At 41.1% G+C, this 26027-nt stretch overlaps 1 protein-coding gene across 1 annotated transcript in view; it reads left to right on the top strand.

Moving 5' to 3' along the window:
* Positions 1–6409: 6409 nt before the first annotated feature.
* ARHGAP42 (Rho GTPase activating protein 42) overlaps positions 6410–26027 on the top strand; it is a 187079-nt gene continuing 167461 nt past the window's right edge. Inside the window, exon 1 of the mRNA XM_068419399.1 lies at positions 6410–6732. Coding sequence (XP_068275500.1) covers positions 6579–6732 — 154 coding nt within the window. The 5' untranslated portion in view covers positions 6410–6578. The remainder of the gene's footprint in view (positions 6733–26027) is intronic.

Raw genomic sequence — 26027 nt, 5'->3', positions numbered from 1 at the left:
CAGAAAAAACTAAATGACACTATTATAAAAAAAGACTTATCTTTTTTCTCCAGTTATCTGCTGAGCCAATCTAAATGCAAGTTAGGTGCTAGACAGTACTGAACGCTGAGGACTTAAATTTTCCAGTGAATGGCAACTCATGTGATACATCCAGGAGCTCTTGGCCCTACTGCCTTCTGTGTCATATCTTACTGACAGACACAGCAAGGATAAACTAGTCTTTTTCCACTGAGTTAAACAGTCTGCAGGTTACAATTACTACTTCAAATTTACCAATAGTGAGGTATGAAGATTAGTCAGAAGTTAATAAAGACCTTTCCTTTAAAGATCTTATATACCTGCAAATCAAACTATGAAATTACTAGCTGGAGAAACTGATGCCACCTCACTGCCCTGTATTTGTAGATCTGGTTCTGCTCCTGAAAATCAAGAAGCACAGCAAAGACTTTATGCATGATCCTCTACCAGTTGCCATCTCCTGATGTCTATTACCACCACACAGTATGGCTGTAAGTGCTATCTATCTAGTTCCCATACAGTGGAGGGTCATAAGATAAAGAAGACAGTGGAGATGTCTGTCTACTTTCCCTCTCTTGCTATGCTTTCTGTGGCATCCCTTCTACCATGATCTTCCAATCTGACTGAGCTTCCTTCAGGAATCTTCTGTTACTCCTCTCTCTCTATACAGTCAGCAGTAACCAGAGAAATCCACTTTGATCCAAACATTGTGTAAAGGTGTTAGCACAGGCCTGAGCTGAATATACCCTGACTTTTAGCTCATCTAGCACCACATAATCACCCAGTCCTTATCTGGTGCAAACTTGCAGCCAGTTGACTAAGGGCAGGACCAAAATTTGCTTACATCTACCTATAGCCTGTTTCTTCTTACGTGTTCAAAGTGATATAAGTGACAAGGCTAGTAAGGATGGCATCCACTTATGGAACCAGATTCTGATGTGAAAGAATAATTTTGGATATCGATGTTAAAACTGAGTTTCTTGCTTTTCACCTTGATGATGATTTTTAGAGTCTCATTGTTTACTTACTTATATCCAATAAATTACAGTAAATAAAGTGTCTAAGTTACTTACAGGATAATACAGACAAGACGCTATAACAGAATCCCAGCAAAGAATATGTGAATCAAATTTCAATTAAGATGGTTACATCCACTATCTCTCAGATGCTTTGCTTCCAGAGTGAAAACTAAAGCACGGGGGTAGTTCTCTCTAGCATACAGACAGGGAGAGTGAGCCAAAGACTTTTCACACTGGGTGGAGCTCCCTAAAGCTGTCAAGAAGAAATGTGACGCAAGGCATTGTCTGAAGTTTCACCCTTCTAGAAAGGGACACTGTGAATCAAGACTGCAGGAATCTAACATCTAGCTTTCCCACTCTGTAGGCAAATGCTTTAGGTACAAAGATATATCAATGAAACTGGCAGTTCTCATTACCTTGCTGTGATTTTCAAGCTGCCACATCTACTGCTTCATGTAGAATGCTGAGTAGTCTTCATCTGCTCGGTCACTTGTACTGTATGAATCTTATCTGGGATTTGGGAGCTGCTTGTCTAAGTGTCTGTAACTCACATGGTTTTAGGCACCTATTTCTTCAGGTAAATGCTATTTTGAGCATACCAAAAGGCAGAACCACAGCCAGTTAGGGAATATTCAGATTCAACAGAGAGGTACCCAGAAGGCTTAAGCAAACACAGCATAAAGAGTTACTAAACATGATTTTTAATTTCAGCTTTGAACTTCACTGTTTGAAGCTTCTCCAAAGCACTTGGAGCTAACTCATGCATTAAAAAGACTACGTTTTTTTTTTAAAGAAATATTATTGATTTGTAATGATTGATTACAATCTGAAACACTGATAGGAATGGACATGTGAGTAGACCTTTGTGCACAGAGACCAAGATGTCAGGATAACACGATCTGTACATACTAAATTATATGGTTTGGCTTCTAAACTATGATTTTGGCTAGCTACTCTCCTCCTCTGACAATGTTAACTTGCAGTAATAAAAAACCAAAACAACATAACAAACAGAATCCATTGGCAGCTATATCATTTAACAATCAGTTAACAACATGGAGATCGTATTCCACACAGAGAGAGTAGTATCACTTTCAGTTTATACCTACAAGGAATTATGAAACTTAGACTTACTTCCCTGGTTCATTTTAATTTATTTTCAATTTTTTTGAATTTATCCCTGCTAGCCAATATAAACTTTGCATCTAGAATTTTAATTTAATAAGGGGAAACTGAAAACTTTTAATAGCATTTATCCTAGCAAGTTAGTGGGAATCTTGACAATTCCCATGAAGAAGCCAACGTGACACTTAGATAAAACAAGATCTTTAGAGAAGCTAAAACAAATTCAAATACTCTGTAAATAATTGCTTGAGTGGGGTTTTCTATGCTATTAATATTTTCTGTGCTATATAGGTACAGAGCTAATCTTGCACCCTTAAGTAGTTCAAGTGGACTTACAAGCACCAGTGTCCTTGCATTCTTTTGCCTATAATCCCACACTCTCCCAAGGGAAAGCAGTTTTCAGAAGCCAGAGCAATGGCATGCAGCTCTATAAGTAATTTTCCCATAATTGTGTACATTAAGGCAGAATAACAAGGAAGTCGGCAGAATCTCTATTTTAAAATTTCCCCCTCTAGATAAGAGACACTCATGGTCCTTGTCTGCATTAACTGCTAAATTAACAGCATCTAACAGAGGTAGGTAGAGCCACTAGAGCCGTAACGTTGAGGACCGCACACGTAGCCATCTCCCCACTGTACAAGTAGGGGACGTACACTGCAGTAAGCAGTACCAAAACATACCTCTCCTTTCCTCTGCCCAGGCAACCTAGCTAATAAGACTGTGATAAGAATATGCCCCAGGCACCCTCTAGAGTCAAGAGTAGGGCCGTTGATTGGAAATTATAGCTCAGTGTCTACATTTAGGATGAAGGAGAAATCTACAGTAATTGATCTGACCTTAGTAACATATAAGATTTTAGGACAAGCTTAGAATAACAAACATAGAAGTGGATGAAACAGGACAAAGTTCCCCAGGGTTCAGAAAAAAAAAGTATCTCACTTTTCATTCGTCTCTTCACAGATACTGATAATATCAGGCTAACTCATTTACGAGAGCCTTCTACTTAGTAAGAAGGCTACTTAGGTGTCTAAAGGAGCTCTCATTTAGTATAGTCCATCTTCTTCTAGCATACTGTTAGCTTTCAAGAAAGAAGCTTTCTGGTACATATAGGGTTCTCCTCAGTTTCTCTCATCTTTTGAAGTCCTGAAACATAGTGTTTCTACTAGGGCCCTGTACTAGAATATTCTCAGGGGAGGAAAAAAAAAAGACAAATACAGTTATTTCCCGCTCACTCTAAAGCTTGGACCTTTTACACTTCCCAAATGTATCTTCAAATACCTTGTTTTCTTTAGAAAGGAACAAATTACAGGGTTCCACCTAACTCCAACACAAAACACATACTACGACTTACCTTTTCATCAAGATTTGGTTAGTTAACCTCTCTGTCAGTGTGCCAAATCACTCATTTACCAGATCCTCCTCCAGATGCAGCCATATACCCTCATTAAGCTCACAGGTTAGCTACAACCCTTTTTTCCGCCAGTGGAAGATAACGTAGAGTTGTGTTTACACCTGATCACATATTGCCTTATGAAACGAAGATCATTCTTAACAAATCTATCTTCCTTAAAAATAACATTTTTTTCTGAGAAAAAGGATTGGCAATACATGCAAACTAGTGGGATTTTTACATGGTATTTGATACACCATAAGCTGAGAGTTCAGCTGAGATGTGGATTATTCTGAGAAAGATATGGAACCAGTTAAATGTGTAATGATAAGTTACTTGGAGGGAGGATGTCAGGCTGGAGTGAAGTTCTTAGTAAATGTTGTTGAGTACACTTTTAGTATTGGTCTCATTAATATTTCCATCCATGCTTCTGATACCAAAAGCAGCAATGTAGTTATCGAACTTCTGAAGATGAGAACATTATATAGTAACAAATGAGCCATCTTGATTACCAGAATAATTGCTCTGAACTAAAACGCTGAGTACATGTTTTTGGGACCAACGAATAGTCCTGCTCCAACTTTGGAATCTGCTGGTTGAAAACAGAGGAAAAGAAAGATCTAAGTGACTTAGCAAAGCCACAGAAATAATTTGGCCATGAAAAAGACATATACAATCTTCATCAAAGGTGTTTCCAGTGCAGCAGCACAGTCAATAACATGGCTGAACAAGAACTTGTGTATAATTTCAGTAAATCATGATCAAGTAAGAGGAAATCAAACTTAAAGAGATCTAGACAAGAACTATGAGAATGAAGAAGGAAATTAATATTTTATGACAGAAAGCTTTTTATTTATTTAGCTCTTGTATGGAAAGCTTAGAGACGACATTATTGCATTCTAGAACTGCATCAAAGAATAAACACAGTAGAAGAAAATGAATCTTTGCAGCTACAGATGGTGCTGAAGGAAGAACAAGCGTGCCTAAAATGACTCTATGAATATATGTAGGCTGAAAATTAGGGTTTTAATAATCAGAAAAAAATCTATTTGGAACATCCTTCCAGTAGTTCAACTGGATTATAAATGAAGTTTATTAGTTTACAAATGAGATTACATGCTACTTCCTCAAAAAGCAAGAAAATAAACTTGTTAACCCAACAGTCCTTTCCAGTCTTATTCTTTCCATTATTAGGAAAAAAACTTGTCTCAGGCAACATGTTGACAAGCAGAGTTTTGCGATCACTGTGAATTAAAAGAGTCTTCAATGGGTCTATTAGTATCAACATTGACAGCTAGCTCAGAGATTGTCCTGTCAGCAGGAAGTCTCAGCCTTGTAAAACCAGAGAAATAATTATTTTTTCACTTTAACAAATTCTGTAGGCCATATGGTTAGAAATTACAGCCTCTTTTCTGCATTTCTGGCACTCACAAAAATCTATTGAGAACACAAAGAAGCGAGTTTTGATGAACGGTTAAGAAGTGTGAAGAACACAAGTTGCATCAAGGAACTACAACATGCAACAGCTTTGAGCTCCGCTTTCACGTTAAACCATGTAAATATCGAGACTGTGAATGATTTGGTAGCAGGAGTGTGTGCACAGCTGGCACAGATGCATCACCGTCTTCTTTAAAGCTACTTTTGGCAAGCAGTGGGCTGTCCTGAAGTACAATTACTTTTATGGCCAGTTGTTTCCAATGGTGTTATTGCTGATTTGAAGGTGCGTTTACCAACAGCTCTCCTCAAACCCAGGACGTACATTTGTAGACATACTTGCACACTGACATGGTATGTCTGGAAAAAACACTCCAGATAAACACACAAGAATCATCCAAAATGCTTCTGCTTACAGAGACAAACCCATTCAAGTACTTGGAAAAACACAACTTTGCTGTTAGTAACCAGACTTGCAGTTTCTGGATGCTCCTCTTTAGGATGGATTTGGCTCGGGTGTATCCCCTCAGAGCAACCAAGTGCCATGGCAGAATATGGATGCTTGCTTTTTTATTTCCTTGGTCTCCACCTCCCTCTCTCATCCTCCTTCGTGCTTTGCTGCCTTCTCCTCTCACTATCAACCTCCCTTGGAGCCGTGCCCTGCCGCAGGCCCGCACACGCACATCGGGCAGGCCGACCAGGGCCGCGCTGGGGTGTCATGGAAGATCCCCTGGCAGAGCAGGGCGTTCGGGCTGGCTGCCTCAGGCCCGAGCACCGGCTGCTCCTCTGGCTGTGGCTGGAGGTGCCCGGCTGGCAGCCGTCTTCCCCCAGCAAAGGTGGGCTCCTCTCCGCACACCTGCCCCCAGCTCTGCCTGCTGACATAAACTGGTTTCCTCCAAGCGCACGGTGCTACATACCGCTAAGCCTCCCTGCTCCTGAGGTGGGTCCTCCTTCCCTGCCTTCCTCTGGGCCTCCCAAAGCCCCAGGTAATGGAGGAGGCGAGCGCCTGCCCTCACAAGGCCGGGCGGACCCTCCCCGCCTCTTCGCCTCACCCCGAGCCGAGCCGGGCCAGTCCGGGTCGAGCCGAGGCCGCAGCGGGCCCGACGGCGCCGCCGCTGGAGGGCAGAGTGCGGAGGGGGCGGTGGCGAGCGAGGGGCGGGCGCTGCCGGAGCCGCATCCCCGGCGTGTGAGCATGCCGCGGCGGGAGGAGGGCTTACTCGGCCGGGCCGGGGGAGGTTCAGCCTGCAGTTAGGGCCGGGGAGAGAGGAAGAGGGAGCGCTGCCGGAAGCGGCGGAGCGGCGGCGGCGCTGGCAGCCCGCGGTGCCCCGCGGGCAGCATGTAGCTGAGTGACAGCGACCGGAGCGCGCCGCCTCCCCCGCCAACGGCCGTCTGCCTCGCCGCCGGCGCGGCGGGCGCTGAGCGGGCCGGTGCAGCGGGTCGGGAGCCTCTCCGGGGAGGCGGAGGGGGGCGGCAGTCGCGCCTCGCCTCGCCTCTCCCGCACTTTACCCTCTGCCCTCAGCGCCGTCTTTCGGCGCGGCGCTCCCTCAGCCGCCCGCCCCTTCTCCGCTGGCCGGGGGGCTGCGGCCGCTGCCATGGGGCTGCCCACGCTGGAGTTCAGCGACTCCTACTTGGACAGCCCGGATTTCAGGGAGCGCCTGAAGTGTCACGAGATCGAGCTGGAGAGGACGAACAAGTTCATCAAGGAGCTGATTAAGGACGGCAGCCTCCTCATCGGGGCCCTGCGGAGTGAGTGGGGCGGCGGGCCGGGGCGCGGGGGAGCCGGGGGCGGCGGGCAGGAGAAGGGGCTTCTTTTGTTTGAATGGGCGGCGGGAGCGGGCTCCCCTGCCGGCAGCCTCGGCAAAGCGCCTCGTAAACTTTCTCCCCCGCTCCGTCCCCGCCGCTTTGCCGCGCCTCGCTGCGGCGGGGCTGGGTGGGTTTCCCGGGGTAGCGGGGGCGGCACGGGGCCCTGCCCCGGCCCGCGGGCCCGGCCGCGCCCTCCCGGCGGGGGGAGCGGGCAGCGCGGGGGCGCCGCCGCGGCCGGGGGGGAGCGGGTCCGCGGCCGGGGGGGAGCGGGCCGGCCGAGATGGTCCCGCCTGGGGATGGAGGGGGGGAAGCCCAGCTGCGGGGTTGGGGGCTGGAAGTCGCGATGTAGATCGCTGTGCGGAGCGGGCGCGTAGGGCTGCCGGTGGTCTCCTGGGACGTCGGCTGCTAATGAGGTGTCTTTAGGTAATGGAGATACCCGTAATAAATGAGCAAAGCAAGACACTGACGTGGATTTATATGAAGAGTTTATATCTCACACGCACTCCACATCCACACCCCCGCCATTTTCATGCAGTAGATTAACTTTTATGTACTTTGGAAGATTATGGAAGCAGAGATAAGGACGAACAGTTTCGTGCTTTTAAAGCTCTGTGAGCTGAGCACCGACAGCTTCCCGGGGCATGAAAACGGCCCGCACGCTTTGAAGAGCGTAAAGGGAAAACTCTAGAAATCGCTATGAACATTACTAGACACGGCTTGTCCTCCTCTCCTGTAACTCCTTGTCACCTGCTGTTTGTCTTTAGGTCACTTTGGATCTCTCTTACCTGTTGCCCAGAACTTTCCTTCAGGTAGAGCAGAGAAGTAACTCACAGCTTCTGGTGCTGCAACATGCGATGTTCAAGGAAAAGAATCATATTAATCCTTAAAAATATCTGCCCCATTGACACAGTATGCTATTTTTTGTATGGTGAAGGATAGCAGTATTGGTTTTTATGTAGACAGGGAACAGGTGTTACTCTGAGCTCCTTGGCTCATAAGAAACCTAACTGTTGCTAACCCAGAGTCTAAACCCAAAGTTTGTCTCTTTACTTGTGATAGGTCAAATTGTGAAGATTTTGTTTTGCCAACAGTAGGATTGAATGTTAATTGTACTTGTTCATGCATCAACTGTATATAGTTTATTACATAGACAATGTGCATGTGTATGTATATAGCTAAAGACTCCATGGTACATTTTTCTTTCCATAGCAAAAAAGTTTGTTTTTTAGTTGTACTTTAGGTCTTTCCGTTTGCTAAAAAGCTTGCTCTATAAACCAGGAAGTCTGAACTTGTTTTAAGTAGTAAAAATGTAAGTTTAATAAAAACTTACTGTTACAAACCTGGTCCTGTAAGATGGTGTGCAGAAATAGTAATGACAGGTTGGGATACCACATGGGTACTTTTTTGACCTGGACCAAAGTTGTATTTGTTCACGTTTGATCTGGAACAAGAAGCAGTCAATACAGCTTTCTTCAAGTAATAACTATTTAACTTGCAAGTTCTCCTACTTCTTAGAACTTTTTAGTTCAAATGTTACTGTGCTTGACACAATGCTTATTGAATTCTATGTGCAACTTTAAAATGCTGTGTGCTATAGTGTCTTTTAGCCTTAGGAAAATAAGGTCTGCTCTGGTGTAATAAGAAATAGTTTTCCTTTTGTTCATTTCAATCCCTTAGTTTTGTGACCATGCCTTCCACAGAATACTGCCTCAGTCCCTGTGTTAGGACAACTGGGGAAATGTCTTGATTTTTCTCCACAAAATAGAAATCCTGGCTTTATACTGTACAGACTCTGGTGTAGATGCAGAAAGGCCAGTGTACCTGTTATGGCAGGTAGCACTATTGTATGTTTCCTAGAGTGGAGAACTTTTGACTCTTAAAGCACAGTAGCTGCTCCTATTCAGCTTTTAAATCAGTGGAGTGTAAAATACTTGTGCAAGGTTTTTTTTGTTTTTTTCTTCTTTTTAAGTTGTCTTTGAAAATCTAATCAAACAGTGGAGTAAGTAGTTGATTTCAGTGATAACTCTTATGATTTGGTCTTTGAATATAATAACCTACAAGCCCTGGAGAACAACCAGCATTATTTACCATGTTTTATCTCTTTGGGTGATCTGGGGTTTTTTATTTACATATCATTTTGGAGGATCAGTTCTGTTGGGGGAAGAATCCAGACTGTGCTGCAGAGCTTTGGTGGAAATGAGTTTTGGAACATGTCCTTCCTGACCGTGTTCAGAGAGGAGACAGTGAGGCTGACTTAATGTAGTTAGAAAATACTATAATCTTTTACAGTTGCCTAAATGTAAGATATTATGTGAAACTACAGTATGTACATAGTTTTTCGGATGGAATTAAGTTTCTATAATACACAAGTTACAAAATACTAATTTGTGCACAATCCAGTTTCTAACAAGTTACTGTAAAGATGCAATGTTTATAAATACCTGACAAAAGATTCCATGTAAATTGAAGGTAAAACAAATATGCTTAATACAGTATGCAAACATTTTGCATTTTAATTGTTGGAGTGGTCCCAAGATAAGGTCAGACTTTATTTTAGTGTGGTTTTGCTACATTCATTCTGAAGAATGCTGTTTTCCAAAGTAGTATGTAGAGCTGTAATCCTGTGCTCCATGAAGCAACAGTTGACTACTGTGAATGCAGTGAGAGCTGATAATGCTAGGATTGATATCAAATCCTCAGCAGCCTTTTCCTAGTGTTTTTTGCACCGTTTCCTTCTCTTGCTAAATATGTAAGACTCTGGGAGTACCCTAGAAGAGCATGGATTATATGGTCCAGTTTAGTTAGGTGTTAGTATTACATTTGTATGGCCATTGTGCCTCCTTCAGCCTGGTCCTACAATTAGTATTTGCAGTGAGAGACTACTTTTACTAAATACATTACTATCTCTTGAAAGGCTTTGTTTATTCATGCAATAGATGTTCCTATTAGATTTAAAAGTTATCTTTCGACAGAGATTTAACTCTGTGTGTAGGCACAATTAAGTAGGACCATATAGTTTTCTTTGGTGCACCTGGAGGAAGGTTTCTTTGTTGTTAACTTACGAATTAGGAAAAAAAAAAGCTTTTTAGAAACAAAAAACGATCTTCTGGTACAACTGGCCTTCTTGATTATTAGGACTGTTGACTTCATAACTTCTTCAGGCACCTCATTTAATAGATCTTTCAGATGCATATTTAAAGTGCATATACTTAAATGCTTCATGTAGTGAGGTCCAGCTGTAGCTGGACTCCTGAAGCAGAACTGAAATTTTTCCTTCTCATTGATTCCACCTTGTTTTCAGTTAAAACATCAAGTCTGTTTTTCCAGTACTTTTGGCAGTCGTATACTTTGTAATTTCTTTGTAGTTGCCTTGTGAAAAAGCAACCTAGTCTAGGGCATTGTCATATAGATTATATAGGAAATTTCATTATAGGAATACTTGTATGCTTTTAATTTCCAATATACCTACTGTCCTGCCAAAGTTAATGAATATTGTATTAAACAATCCAAAAAAGTAACATGCATCTTGTACAGGTGATCTCATGGCTTATTGCTGTGCAGAAGCCTTCAGTTTTTCCTTCTGACTTTTGAGGCCTTCTCTCTCCATCTTAAGTCCTATTTTAGCAAGAAATTCATGTGATCAAAGATGCGAACTACCTAAGTTTTGGTTAAAATGGTTTAAAGTTCAGTGGATTTGCAGCTGTTTTAAGTAATACTATATCTTTTAAAGTGTTTTAATATGATGCAAACTAATGCAGAGCTGTGTTGTAATATAAGTAAGATTTAACAGATATCTTTAGGAATTTGTAATTTAGTAGCAATCATTAGTAATTTTATTTTGCTACTTAACATATGGAGAAACAGGCACAAGATGGAAATACCATCTTTTGCAGGGGGTCTGAGGGGAGTATTTTTTAACAGCATTTTATAGAAATTCCACAGAGAAAAGATTGTCTTGAAACTGTTCTGACATACAGTTTTCAGGGATGATGTTCTTCTCTCATAAACCTAATTATAAAAATACAGTGATGAACCTGGCTATATATATGGAAATTCTGGGGGTTAGCTGGCTGGAAAAAAAATAAGGACAAAGTTACAACATAAGAAACCTACGATCTTGTTATCTCTCTTGGGAATTTTTTTCATGTAAAATAAACCCCTATGTATCTTTCCAGAGAGATGCATTTTCCCAGATATCTTGGCCTCACATATTTTCATGAGATTGTATCTTTACAATGTCTTTTCCAGATTCTAGCTGGAGCAGGAATGAGTTCACTGAATAATAACTGCTGAAGTTTGGTAGCAAACATTCTCTTTTATTAATTTAGATTCTAAGTAAAACAACGGATTTTTCATATTTCCTATGTGATACTATGATGGCGAACATGGAATTATAGAAGTATAGCTTCCTAGTGAGAATTTCAGAAATAACTCACATTGCCTTTGAAAATGGATTGCTTTTAGTTGTTTTAGTCATATAATACAAAAATGCATAACTTGCCTTTTATGTTAGGGTTGGGTGAGAGGCACGGTATACAACAGGTTACATTTCTTAGTCTCTAAATACACGATTCCCCTACCAATTGGAAAAAAAAAAGTTTCCCAGTAAAAGGAAGTCGAAACTTGGTAATTGGCATTAATGTTTTGAAGTCATCTGCTCCCTCGCTGTTCTGTTACTTCTGTTACGCATTTGTACTGTCCTGCTCAACTCTGCTGATGTCTGAGTTATCTACGGATTATGGACGTAATTTTCAAAAGCAATTACAACAGTGTTCGGCCTTTTATGCAAAGATACCAACAATAAGCTGGTTCTTGGCCAGAGAAGGAGCTTAATTGCTTCCTCTAGTGTTTAAAGCAGCTGCAGTCTGTATCATATTATCTTTAGCCAAATATATATGGAGAACACAAATACTGGTATGTAGTGGACTGTTAGAGAGCGCAGTATTTTCTGTCCATCACATGATGTTTCATTTTGAACCAAGAATCCCTGCAAGTGAATTCCCATACTGTCAGTAATGACTACTGTGTTAATAAAATCCTTGAATGACTCAACATGGATGTTCTTGTGCCTTAATATTGGAACAGGTATTCTTTAGAGAAATTTTTTAATTTGATGATGTCAGGTTACCAAAGGAGTGGGTTTGCATTTCAAATGCCATATGAAATGATGTCTCTGCTTTAAGAAAATGTTGTGAAATTTTTTAAATTAGGATTTTCAAACTTTTAAACTTATTTCTGAAAAGGTCAAATTTAATCTGTTTCTTAATGGGCCGGTTGGCTTGTTGTCTACTGCATGCTTCATTTGCTATGGATAAGATAAATGAATTCTATTAATAAGAGACCATCTGCTTCATGAATATTGTCTTTATTACAATGGAAAATATGATGCTGTGGTCACTGAACTTCTGCAGATCTCTTGGGTTTTCGTGGGCAGAAGTGCTACAGCAACTTGCAGTTTCCTGTAATAGTAAAGAGCTTTGTATTCATCCTCTGTGAAAAATACAGAGGACAATACAGCCCTTCTTTCTACTGAATGATACGTGACGCAGTGCTATGCCTTTCTGTTTTTCCCTATAGTCTCAAAACTGTAATTATAAATGAATTTGGAATATAGGAGAATTAGGTATTTAAGGGTATCATGGATTTCCTTTGTTAAATCCAATCTCCTGCTAGTGTTACATCATGTAATCCCTACTTGTCAAACTCCATTTTAAAAACAATTTTTATCCTTACTATTTCTGCTAGAAGGCCATTTTAGAATCTGGGTATTCTGAGGGTTGAGTAACTAATTAAAAATAAATTCAATCTGGAAATTCAAACTTGTTTATCCTCATTTTCCTTTCACTCAACATTTCTGCACTGTTGTTTACTTGTATTTGCTTGGGGAATAATCACATCCTTTTGCTAGACTGAACAAGCTGTTCTCATCCTCTCCTCTAAGAGCTTCTCTGTTTTCTTGGTCATATTAGTAGCTGGTTTTTAAGGTTTTCTAAATTCGCTTTTAAACATTCAGGAGATTAGAAGTAAAAATGGGAAACGAAAGTAGCGTAATAATGTTCACGTGTTTGATGTTTGCTCATCGTATTCTGTGAGAACATCAATCATTAAATGAAATCAGTGTTTATGGTCTTCTTTGACTTGTGGTGCTATGGATTCCTCAAGTGCGTAATAAAAGGTGAAAAAGTCTTGGGATCTTATAAGCAGTTGCAATAAAGTAAATATTAAACTGAAGAAAGGCTTGAGAGCTGGGCCTGTGCGAACCGCATGAAGTTCAACAAGGCCAAGTGCAAGGTCCTGCATGTGGGTCAGGGCAATCCCAAGCACAAATACAGGCTGGGCAGAGAATGGGTTGAGAGCAGCCCTGAGGAGAAGGACTTGGGGGTGATGGTTGACGAGAAGCTCAACATGAGCCGGCAACGTGCGCTTGCAGCCCAGAAGGCCAGCTGTATCCTGGGCTGCATCAAAAGCAGCGTGGCCAGCAGGTCGAGGGAGGTGATTCTGCCCCTCTACTCCGCTCTTGTGAGACCCCACCTGGAGTACTGCGTTCAGCTCTGGGGCCCCCAACATAAGAAGGACATGGAGCTGTTGGAGCGAGTCCAGAGGAGGGCCACAAAGATGGTGAGAGGGCTGGAGCACCTCTCCTATGAAGAGAGGCTGAGAGAGCTGGGGCTGTTCAGCCTGGAGAAGAGAAGGCTCCGGGGAGACCTTCTAGCAGCCTTCCAGTACCTGAAGGGGGCCTACAGGAAAGCTGGAGAGAGACTTTTTACAAGGGCAAGTAGTGACAAGGCGAGGGGGAACGGTTTTAAACTGAACAAGGGTAAATTTAGATTAGATATTAGGAAGAAATTCTTGACTGTGAGGGTGGTGAGACACTGGAACAGGTTGCCCAGAGAAGTTGTGGCTGCCCCCTCCCTGGTCGTGTTTAAGGCCAGGCTGGATGGGGCTTTGAGCAACCTGGTCCAGTGGAAAGGTGTCCCTGCCCATGGCAGGGGGGTTGGAACTAGATGATCTTTAAGGTCCCTTGCAACTGAAACCATTCTATGATTCTGTGATTCTATGAAAGCTCGACCATCTTCTAGCGGTGTTTCCAGGGTTTCCAGGGCTCAGCACTGGATCCAGTCCTGTTAAACTTATTCATCAATGACCTGGATGAAGGGACTGAGTGTACCCTCAGCAAGTTCGCTGATGACACAAAACTGGGAGGAGTGGCCAATACACCAGAAGGCTGCGCTGCCATTCAGCGTGATCTGGACAGGCTGGAGAGTTGGGCAGAGAGTAACCTAATGAAATTCAACAAAGGCAAGTGTAGGGTCCTGCATCTAGGGAGGAATAACCCCTTGCACCCGTACAGGTTGGGCGTTGACCTGCTGGAAAGCAGCTCTGCAGAAAAGGACCTGGGTGTTCTGGCGGACAAGAAGTTCACCATGAGCCAACAATGTGCCCTTGTGGCCAGGAAGGCCAATGGTATCCTGGGGTGCATTAGGAAGAGTGTGGCCAGCAGGTCGAGGGAGGTTATCCTGCCCCTCAACACCGCCCTAGTGAGGCCACACCTGGACTACTGTGTGCAGTTCTAGGCCTCCCAGTTCAATAAAGATAAGGAACTACTGGAGAGAGTCCATCGGAGGGCTACAAAGATGATCAGAGGACTGGTGCATCTCTCTTATGAGCAGAGGCTGAGGGAGCTGGGTAGACTGAGGGGGGATCTTATCAATACTTACAGGGTGGGTGTCAAGAGGATGGGGCCAGGCTCTTCTCAGTAGTACCCAGTGACAGGACAAGGGGCAATGGGGCCAAACTGAACCATGGGAAGTTCCATCTCAATATGAGGAAAAACTTCTTTACTTTGAGCGTGACAGAGCGTTGGAACAGGCTGCCCAGGGAGGCTGTGGAGTCTCCTTCTCTGGAGATATTCAAAACCCACCTGGACGTGACCCTGTGCAATGTGCTCTAGGGGAACCTGCTTTGGCAGGGGGTTGGACTAGATGATCTCCAACCCCAACCATTCTGTGATTCTTCCATATTAACATGAGATTGAAGTACTGTTGGGCAGTAATCTAACCTGCCATTGGCGCTCTGTGAAGTGCAAATACCTTTCATTAGAGAGTGTATTTCACAGCACGTTATGAACTTTGGGCTATGTTACAGTATAGTTTTTCAGATCAGTTGGAAGTTATCAACTTAAATCGCTTCCCTGTCCTGAATTATGCAAACGTGTGTTTCACAGGACACCAAAAGCTTAAACAACATGTTGTTGTTGTGCTGGTGTTTTGCTTAGTATAGTTCAGGCATGGGAAAATAGCATGGAAATTCTGTGTGCTTTCAGAAGTCTTACATTCTTTTAGCTTAATATTCAAAGCAGGATACAAGGTGGTGCAATGCCTAGGTCATATAGTTGGTTCTACTGCTGACGTTACTTGATATTTTGCAGGTTGCTTACAAGAGAGATTTGCATGTCAGATGTGCATTGTCCTGTGTGTTTGCAAAGGTACTCTTCTGTTCTCTGAAAGATTTTATGTAAATGAAAGTAGGTGTTGCCAATAGGGTTATTTTCCTTCTGTAAAGAGCCTTTAAATCAAATAAACATCATGAAAAATAGAACAGTTTAGAATAAGAAGAGTCAATGTGGTTTGATCCTGTAGAATTACAAGGACTAATAAGCCTCTTATTTTAAGTATTCTTTGCCTTTTGTGCTTTAGCAAAATCTTTCTTTCTTCCTTTGGTTTCCTGTAGGTGAGAACACCTCAAACTTATTTTTTCTCTCTCCCCCCCTTCCCCCCCCCCCCCCCCCCCCCCCCTCTCTCTCCTTTTCATAGATGAGAGTCCAGTGTTCTGTGTCAGTAATGCTCTCTGCTCTGTGGTAGCACCCAAGCTCTGCCAAAGCCAGGGTGGAAATGTTAAATCAGATTGATCTCAACATCAGTCCTTGAATAATATCGAACAATGACATTCCTCTTTTGGGTGTTTACAGCAAAACCTTTTCCTAGTTGCTTCTTATCTACATAGCTTCTGTGTAAGTAAGTTCTCATCTTCTCCACCTTAATTATTAAACTGCCATTGTAGCTTGGTATCATGTGCTTTACTGGTGACTAGTTGATTAGATCTGTTGTGGTTTTGTGGTTTTAGTTTTTTTAAAAATAAATAAATCTTTTGCCTTGTGTAAGAGAGATGTCCACTGATCTGATGCAGTTTACCTTTGATAAACCTGTGTTGCCTTTTAGTCTATTTTCTATAAATTTCTAAGTTTTTAATTGTTCTTTCCTTCAAACAGTGTTCTAAATAATTGCTTGATTTTTAAGGTCAGCCTCATGGAACATTCATGTTAAATCATTATGTTTGTTTCTTAAATATAAGCATATATTTGTTATGTTGTGAGAGCAGATTCCTTGATTAAATCAGTTTAAAAATCTTGGGTACCAAGTCTTGTGTTTTCATGTGTTTGAGTTTTAGTGTTAAGTTGTATCTGTCCTTACCCGTGTTTGAGTTTGTGGAGCTCTTTCTTTTTCTTACTTGTGTGAGTGTGATAATTTTGCATTTTTAATGTACTCATTTATATGAATTTCTCCTGCTGTATTCACACTGGCAGCGTTGCTGAAAATTGAGGTTGAATATTAATTTTAGTTTAGATCGTACTTGAATCTTTAGCCTGTGCCTGTTTCTGTGTCATCTTTACTGCGCATTGGCCTTCTTTGCTCTGTCTTCTCTTTTGGCTTTTATCGATTAAAAAGCTGTTTCTCTTTACTTCCTAAATTCTACTTTGGTTTGTCTTTGGCTGCACAAAATGATAGCTTTCTAAGTATTAATGTGTTTGTGAAAATACCCTGAATGAGGCTGAAACTACCCAGTATTTGGTGAGAGTGCACAGGCTTTACCTGGGGCTGCAGGAGTGCTACGGCACCATGCTGTAGCTGACCAAGCTCTTGTGCTGTTGGAGTTCCACTAGTTTCTGGTACCAAACCTGGTTATCTCAACTTCTTAAAATGCATCAATATGCAGGTATAGTTGAATACTGATGCCACCCCGCTCCCCTCCCAGTCCATGATCCTCTGCTTACATCTCCGTATCATTTCTTCAGCTAACCCTGATTTCAATGTATTTTATGCAGTTGTTCTTCTTGCAACTAATATGCAAATTCAAGGTAACTCATGTACATTTGCAGTTTCTCTGTATACAGTCACATCTAAATTCGGGTTCCCTTAATGACTCAGTTCTTGCTTTTCTGAAATGTGGAGCTCTTGTTACAGGCTTCTTTCTTTCTCTTATTCTTCTGTTTAATTTTAAACTGAGTTTATGATTACTCAGGTTATTTTGTCAGACAGGTTTTTGTTGAGTTACGTATTCAAGAAACTTATCACAGTCTAGGCCAGTCCCTTACTAAACAAACCCATGTAGGAAGGAAGGCTCACGGTGTATCAGGGCTATGCACTGGGATGTGAATTTGCTTTTTTCCCCTCTCTACTTCAGAACTGTGGTCATAGGTGTTGCCTACTGGATGTCACACTAATTGTGCAGTAATTTTGAATTCTTGCATCTCCTATTCTAGCACCTCCGTTTCTGCCATCTCCTGTGAAGAGTGGTTGAGCTGTCCGGTAGTTCTCCCAGAATTTCCAACCAAAGGAGATTACTGGAAAGCATCTGTCTGAAGCCGCATTTTCCTGTGTAGTTTTAAGCCAGCTCTACTGCTAAACAAACAGAAAACCTCCAGAGCCTGCTCCTTGCTTTTTTTCCCAACTCGCAGACCTTGTTTTCACCCCTTTCTGTCCCGTAAGTGGTATTAGCATTGCTATTTGCTTAGCTGTATGCTCTACCAGATCAGGGAGCTAAACTAACTGCTAATCTTTGCTGAATAATTTTCCACATGTCCCAGTTTCCTGATTTGGTTTGTTGTGCAGCTGTGGAAGTGCTCATCCTGGCAGAGCACAGAGCAATCTGGGAATGGAAGTTGGTGGGTAGGGGGAAGAATAGGGACAGGACATTAAATTGTTTGATGGTAGTGACATTTTAATTGCCATCCTTTTTGTCCAATGTGTGGAGGTTCCTAGAGGTGCACAGGTGTGTCACTCAATTTTGAGAGTGCTGGTAGCTTTCTTATGCCCATCAAACTATAGCCAAAGTTAATGTATAGTTTCCAGTGACAGCTAAGTCATATTTGTCTTGTCTTCTGTAATAATCTTATTCTTTGGGAACTAAAGAGGTGTGACTTCTGAGCTATGCTCTTGTGGTGGGTTGACCTTGACTGGCTGCCCATCTCACTGCCCCTCCTCAGCAGGACAGGGGGAGAAAAGAAGATGAAAAGCTCATGAGTTGAGATAAAGACAGGGAAGTCACTTACCAGTTACTGTCGTGGACCAAACAGACTAGACTTGGGGAAAGTAATTTAATTTATTGCCAGTTAATAACAGAGTAATGAGAAATAAAAACACAACTAAAAACACCTTCCCGCCACCCCTCCCTTCTTCCCAAGCTCAACTTCACTCCCAACTCTTCTACCTCGTCCCCCTGAGCAGCGCAAGGGGATAGGGATTGGGAGCTGTGGTCAGTCTATAACACTTCATCTCTACCGCTCCTTCCTTTTCACTCTCTTCCACTGTTCCAGCGTGGGGTACAGCCCTTCACTAAATGATGCAGCGTGGGTCATTTCCACAGGGTACAGTCCTTCAGGACTGCTCTTCAGGACTTCCACTGCTCCAGTGTGGGTTGTCAACATGCCACAGCTTCTGCCAGAAAGCCTGCTTGTGTGTGGGCTCTCCACGGGCTGCAGCTTCCTTCAGGGCACATCCACGTGCTGTGACATGGGATCCTTCATGGGCTGCAGGTGGACAACCTGCTTCCCCATGGTCATCTCCACAGGCTGCACGGGAATTTCCGCTTCAGTGCCTGGAGCACCTCCTCCCCTTCTCTGACCTTGGTGTCTGCAGGGCTCGCTCTTTCATATTTTCTCACTCCTCTCTCCCAGCTGCTGCACAGTGTTTTTTAACCTTTTCTTAAATATCTTATCACAGAGGTACCACCAGTTTCAATGATGGGCTCAGCTTTGGGCAGCGGTGGGTCTGACTTGGAGCCAGGTGGAACCATCTGTGTCTGACGTGGGGTCAGCTCCTGATGTCTTGTCACAGAAGCCTCCCCTGCTACCAAAAAACACTTGCCATGTAAACCCAATAAAGCTCTTCTCCAAGTATCTCCAGTACTATTGTCTTTGGAAGAGACACCTTTTGGTTCCTTTTCCATCAAGCAGCTGCCATTCAGGCATTTGATGACTGTTTGAGAATTCTTCTGTCGTGGTTGATGGGAAGAAGTGAATTTACGAAAGGAAAGGAACAGGGGAATTAATTATTTAAAAGCTGCTAAGGCTTGTAACTCTTTTATTATAAATCTTAGATGAGATGTGCACTCAGCTGACCTGATTACTTTTCTATTAAGAATATAAATTTTTATTATGACCTTGTCCTGCTTTCTGCAAAAAATGCCAGGGAAAGAATCTGGTTGCTTCTAGAAAATTATTAAATATGAAAACAGTCTTCACTCGTTTTCCCCAAGTCCTCACCCTTGCCCCTGTCTCACTGCCATGCAAAAAGAGCACAAATTCTTGGTAAAACAGGCATTACACAAGGCAGGGTTTCATAGTAAAGACAGTTTCTTTTACTAAGTTCTTTGATTGCTAATTGGAAGTGCACAAGAAGGGATAACTGGCTGAATTTTAACTTTTTTTTTCTGCTGTAATAGTTTGATTCATTTCAAGAGGTGCCAAATGTCAGTAAAACATGTGTGAATCAGTTCTTAAAAACTGCAGTTCTTAAAAGCGCAGGTCATTTGTAAATGAAGGACAGATTTACAATGTTGTGGTGGTGCCTGTTGGTGTTCAAAAGCCTTCCTAGCTTACCGGTGCAACCAAGGCCTTAGGAACATTGTGCGTGTGCCATTCAGAAAGTTTACATTTCATTTTATGTCCATTCCTTGCATCTTCTCACCCTCTTCTGTCCTACCTTATTTACCTTTAACCTTTTGCTTATGAATGATAAGGAGAAGAGGAGGAGGGGAGAACCCAAGATCTCTGCTTCCTTGGGATATACTATTTGTATAAACTGTTATTTTAAAGCCATGAATATTGTAGAGGGGTGATATTTTCCCTCTAAGGCTAAAATGACTTATAAGTTGCAGGAAGCATGTAGGTGGAACTTGCTGCTTGGAAAAAGATTGCTTCAAGCCTGAGGTTATCTAGTAAAAAAAGTTGTTTCCTTCTTGAACCTTTTCATGTCTAGCACTACTACTGCCATTAAAACAAGCTGTATGCTGATACTTGAAGAAAAAATTGAAATACACTTCCTTGGCCCTCTTGAGAATTACTAGTTAGCCTATATACAAGGAAGGCAGAGGGCTGTGGAGCTTGCCTTCTGGGAAACTTTGAAATAAGTAAGACTCGAGCTTTACTGTAGGAGAGGTAAAATTCCCTTATTCTGGGGAAAGGCAGAAATTGTGAGAACATTTGAGAGACTGCTGCAGCTAAAACCAACATGTATGTGTAAAAATACATGCCTTCATTCATAAAGTATTGTCAAATGTTTTACCTTCTAATAGAAGCTGTACTAACTTGCATACTTCTATAAAGAGTCTGTATTAGTATAGACATAGAAAAATGATCTAATGGCTCCTTAATAAAAGTTATAGTTAGCTTATAATAAAGATTTTAGTTTGCTCTGTGTACCCAGAGATGCTTTTGTGACTCTTGTCTTGTGGTATGTGTTATTCACATGAAGGGCTTATTAATAGTTGTAAGTCAGTGCCTTCAAGAGTTGAGGGTTGGCATTTTGCAGTATCTTACGGGTTGGATTCTCCATCTGAGTTGTCCTTTGAGGAGCCACACAGTGGAGACCAGGCAGAGGTCCCATTGTTCAAAACAGACTCGAGGAAAAGAATTGCTGCCTTCCATTGGTAACAGATCCAGTTAAACAGGACTTGATTTAAGCCACAACTAAGTACATGGGTTTAAAATAATCTTTGGGAATATTCATTTGTGATTAACCACATGCACGTACTTTTACTCTAATGTAACATGGCTAGTACTACCTTCCCTCACCCGGTTTCAGCCTATTATTGTCCAAGCCTGCTGGTAAAACTGGGAAAAAATAGTGCAGTTTTGTAAGTATCATGAATGCCTGAAGAGATGGTTTTTGACTCATAAATCTCTGTTTAGGAATTACTAACTGGGTATATTGTACATATTGGATATTAGGATATGTTTTCTTAATTTTATAAATTAAAATTGATGTTCTTCAGTACAACTCAAGTAGCAAGGAAGTTAATGCACTTCAGCTTCTCAACATAGTCTCACCTTGACAACTGCCAGTGTTTTGCTTTAGTTTTTAGGGGGAATTCTATTACTGCTGCTTTTTGTTTTTAAAAAGTATGGTGAGACTTCTCTGTTGGAAAACTTGCTTTTCTTTTTTCAGAGTTGAAAATAAAATTGTTAGAATCACAGCAAATGTCACTCTTTGCTGTCCTTGCATAATCTGTTTGGGGACATTTTCAACAAGTCAAGAAATAGCAAACGTGGCATGCCTACAGGCCCGTTAACACTGACTATGAAAAGCAGTTGCTTGGTAGAGGAGGAAGATAAGTATATTTAATAAGCTGAGCATGGGCTTGCAGACTGACAGATGCCAGAAATGTGTGATCTCTACAAGCGTAAGAACCCATTCACTTATACCTGTTGAACTTGAAGTATTAAGTCCTGAAACTCTTGTTCAGTGGTAGCTGGGCTTGTTGATTGGATTGGTTCCTTCTCACCTTAGAAAGAAATGTTTTCAATCTGCTTTCAGGTCTTCAAGTTTACATTGCTTGAATGTACATGTGGAACTTTGAAATCTGGGAGGAATACACCCTTAAGACATTTTATAGTTTAATATTTGTCATGTTTTAAAATGCCTTGAATTGAGGCCTCAGATGGTTCCTTCTGGTACTCTACTTTCTTTGGTGTTATCATTGTAATTCAAAATGGAGGTGTTATGCTGTAATAACCATCTTGGGGGGTGTTTTGGTGGTGTTGTGTTTGGGGTTGTTTTTTTTTTTCATTTTGTGTGGGTTTTTTTTTTCTTCTTCTTTTCCCCTTCTTGGTATTGAATAGTAGACTGGATGGCTTATTTTAGTGTTTATACATGCATGTGCAAATATGCATTGAAACAAAACCAAACACTTGGAGATGGTAATACTACCTTTATTTCCATATATATAGGCACTAAATAAATATGTTCAGTTCAAGTTGCTATGCTGCAGGTATGTAAAGATAACAAAACTAACATTTCTGAAAGATCCTTAATGTTAGGAAAGTGGGGCTGCGAGCTTAGCTTTGTTAGCCTGTTGAGGTATAGATTGAAGTACTTCAAACATTGTAAAATTCTCATAGTTCTTGTATATACATTGTTTTGTCATCTGCTACTATGCCTGGTTTAATTGGAAAATAGATACACTGATGTAAAAACACAGAAGTGTGACCCCAAGCAAATTCTTGTAGGCATAGATGTAAAGCTTGCCAATAGACTTAATGAAGTTTTCTCATAATTACAGTCAGTATGGTTGGCTTTTTGCTGTGTGAGCTTAGAGCTGCTGCATCTTCATGCTGTTTGGAAGCCTAAAGTCAAATGAGAAATCCAAAATATTTCATTTTATGAAGGGGGGTGTAGGCACAGCAGTACATTTCCTGTTTACGTAGCCAAATCTTACTTGTGTGCTGAGAGATTTCCTGATACACTCATGCAGGACTTTCAAGTTTGCACTTTAAGCTGTAACTTTTGTTGCTTAGCTCCTTAAAGATGCCGTCATCGGCACAGCATGACACAACTCATTTTCCTGTGGAGAAGGGAACTGAGATGATGTTCATCTAAGTCTTATCACCTTCTGTTTATCCCTAGATTGCAGGATTGAAGATGAAAATGTTAAGGCCATGTTTAAGTCATCTGTTTAGCATTTCTTTGTTCAGGTTTCATTGGGAAGTGAAAATATTTCTAACAGGTATAATTTCCCCATTCTTTTTCCCCTGTACTCCCAAGAGACAAATTCATCTCTGGTCTAAGTAAATTTAACCCACAAATTCACATGATCCACTCACCTCTGGTTCCATACAAACTGAAGAACTTCTGATTTTTATATTCTTGTACAATATTGATAACTTTACATAATATTACTTTTTCTGTTTAGTGTCTCCTCTACGAAGTTGAAATACAGCAGGTTAAAAATGTGATTATTCTTATTTTATTGATGTTGCTACAGCACAGCAATGATGTAATTCTTTGTTTTGCTGATTCAGTTCTTTTATTCTTTTCTCTTAATGCAACGTATCCCCAGTCTCCCTGGGAGTGGTCATCATCTTAAATTTACGAAAATAACATTGCAAATCACGTCTTTTTTTCCACCAGCTTTCTGACAGTTTCCAAATAATTTATCAGTAAAATATGCATTATGCTAACTGTCACAATTCCTGTTGTCGTTGGCACTCCAGAGCCTCTTTGAATTGTCTAATGTGAGAAGTTACAGTTTTCAATACACCTTGAGACTTTTAGGATTATTTAACAATAAAATCTCACTTTTATGCCTACCTCTGTCACTTGTCTTGAGGAGTCATTATGAAGCACTGAGTACTGTGTTTCTGTATTAAGCATCAATTATGCAATGTTTTCTTGAACGTTTAATGTACCCAAAGGAATTTAATAATATTCTGACAAACTCTTCTTTTGTCGCTTTGTAAATGAAAATGACACTTAAACAACAATATACTTGTACAAATGGAATGAAATACAAGACAGGAGTGGTACTCTCACTAGTGAACAGTAGTGGGTTGGAGTGCGATGTTTTAGCGGCTTGATGGGTTTTTTTTGCTTTTGTTTGTGTTGTTTTTTTTAAAAAAAATTTTTAAACATATTAAATGGTTCGAATCTCTTTTTTTTTTTTTTTTTTTTTTCTTTTTCCCCCCTTTGTGGGCTATGCAGGAGGGGCTGAGAGCAGTGAAAGGGACAAAGGACTGTGAGGTTCTGTACCAATGGGAGCTGGAGTTTCTGCGTATCAAATCCCATGTCTGGATTCTTGGCAGATATAAAAATTAGACCAGCTGAATGCCCAATTTGTGCTTTCTTCTTGTCTCAGTTGTCCCACAGGAAAATAAAGCCTGAGGTTTTGGGGGATTTATCTTCTTCAGCTTCTGCCCATCTTTGTACAGATAGTAATCTGGTATGGCCTGTCTTTTACTGTATATATGCAGGTGTTGAGTAATTTAAGTGGCAATTAAGTATTACAGGGAATTTCACTTCCATCTCGGTTTCTGTATATGGTTTTAGTTCAAAATAAAGAAACATTGTTAGCTATAAATGTGTTAAATACTATTTTTAAAAAGTTGTTTGAATTTGTTTTATTTGGGTACTTTTAAAAAAGGCATTTTTTAGTGTAGGAAGGGGATCTTAAAACTGATTATTAGTACTTTTTTAATAAAATAGCATAGAAGGAGTTCAGCATTTTTTTTTCTGAAGTTAAATAGATTAGTCAGATAATATTATCAGTGCAGTAGGACTTGTCATACTGCTATATGTCATACTGTCCAGTAGAAATTTTGTCATGCTGTTTTATTAAACTTCATTAAAAGTATGTTGGCTCTTTAAATGTGAAATCTGATAATTCATTACCTCCTTATTCATTCTAATGTAAGGACTGTATTTGTGCCTCTCTGAGAAATTTAGGAGGAGGGATTTATGGTGTTTTTGCTATTTGAGAGATCCAGAGCTCCTATGTGGAATTTGCTCTCTCTAAAAGCTGGTTTCTGACAAGTATATGGAAAGTTGTTGGTTTGTTTTTTTGAAACAAACAAGCCAAAAACCTTGAAGTGATAAGACACAACAGCTTTTCCACTTCTGCAAAACCTGATTGTTTCCCCATGGGACAAATTAATTCGGTCAGTAATTAAATCCTTTTATTACTGAAATACAAGTTTCAAATTTTGTGAGGCTGCTTTACTTTAGAGATGTGTCAGCATCTCTGCAGTCTTAGCAGAGCCACACACTGTGCCTTCAAACCTCCAGAATTAAACTGACCAGTCGGTGACTGGTACTAAGTACTTACTTAGCTTCTAAAACATGTCAGACGAGGAGAACCTCTAAATTGAGGTAGCCTTCTGCTAAAGTTCCCCCAAGTGTCCTCAAATAACCCCTTTTCAGAAATGGCTTTATCTAACCTGGGTTTGAATCCAGATGTCCTGTTAGCTTCCACAGCAGTCTGTGACAGCGAGCGGGGACTTTCACGATTGAAGTGTTCACTGCAGGGGCAAAAGATCTTCCTTTGTTGTATGCCAGCTGCTTGGTTATTTTATCTGATGATGGCAGTTTTTGTTCTAGGAGAAATAGTAACTGTTGCCTATATGCATTGCCTGTCCTGTTTATGTGGGTTTGGATGTTTTCTTTTTAAAGATCTTTCTTCTTCCTAGCAGGTTTTGTTCCCCAGCTACTCTGAAAAGTTTAAATAATCAAATCTGTCCCTCTGGTTGTCCTTTGTCAACCTTCTTTGTGCCGTCTTCATGGTAACTGTGCCCTTTCACAATCCATCCTTGTGAGATGGATTGCAAGAAACGTCATGGAATATTCAAGGCGTGAATGCATCAAATAATGATGTTTTCTACTTTGTGCTTTCTTTCTTTAATAAGTCTTAATATTTTTGACTGTTACTGATAATTGAGTTGACATTGTAAAAGAGCTGTCTACAGTGATCCCAAGATCTTTCCAGAGTATTAAAGCTAATGTAAATCCCATCACCGTGGATGTAATTGAGATTATTTTTTTCCCCTGTGTGTATTAGTGTGTGCTTCTTAAATTTCATTTTCCTCTTCTTACCTCCCTGACATTTACAGTTGTGACATCCTTCTGCTGCTTTTCAAGAAAGGAAAAAATGAAAGCTGATTATAAACATCTATATCAGCAGCAAAATATGTAACTCAGTGTTAACACCCTTTTTCCAATCTGATCTCCAGATTTTTTGATGGCTTTGATAAATAGTAAGGCTCCTTTGAGATCCAGAAAGGAATTATTTGGCAGGAAAGAGAAATGTCAATAGTGATAATACAGAAAATCTGCTAAAGTTTGATTCCGTTATGAGAAGCTGCAGCACTGCTGTCTTTGTGCACTGGCAGTTGCGAAACCCGTTTGGTAGGTCTGGCCTGTGAGATTCCAGCTCGTTGAATATTCTGCTGGTTTAAAGCCCACATCCTCTTG

The sequence above is a fragment of the Nyctibius grandis genome, chromosome 2 (genome assembly GCF_013368605.1).
Source record: "Nyctibius grandis isolate bNycGra1 chromosome 2, bNycGra1.pri, whole genome shotgun sequence".
Taxonomy (NCBI): domain Eukaryota; kingdom Metazoa; phylum Chordata; class Aves; order Nyctibiiformes; family Nyctibiidae; genus Nyctibius; species Nyctibius grandis.
This window is presented reverse-complemented; position numbering and strand designations above follow the sequence as displayed.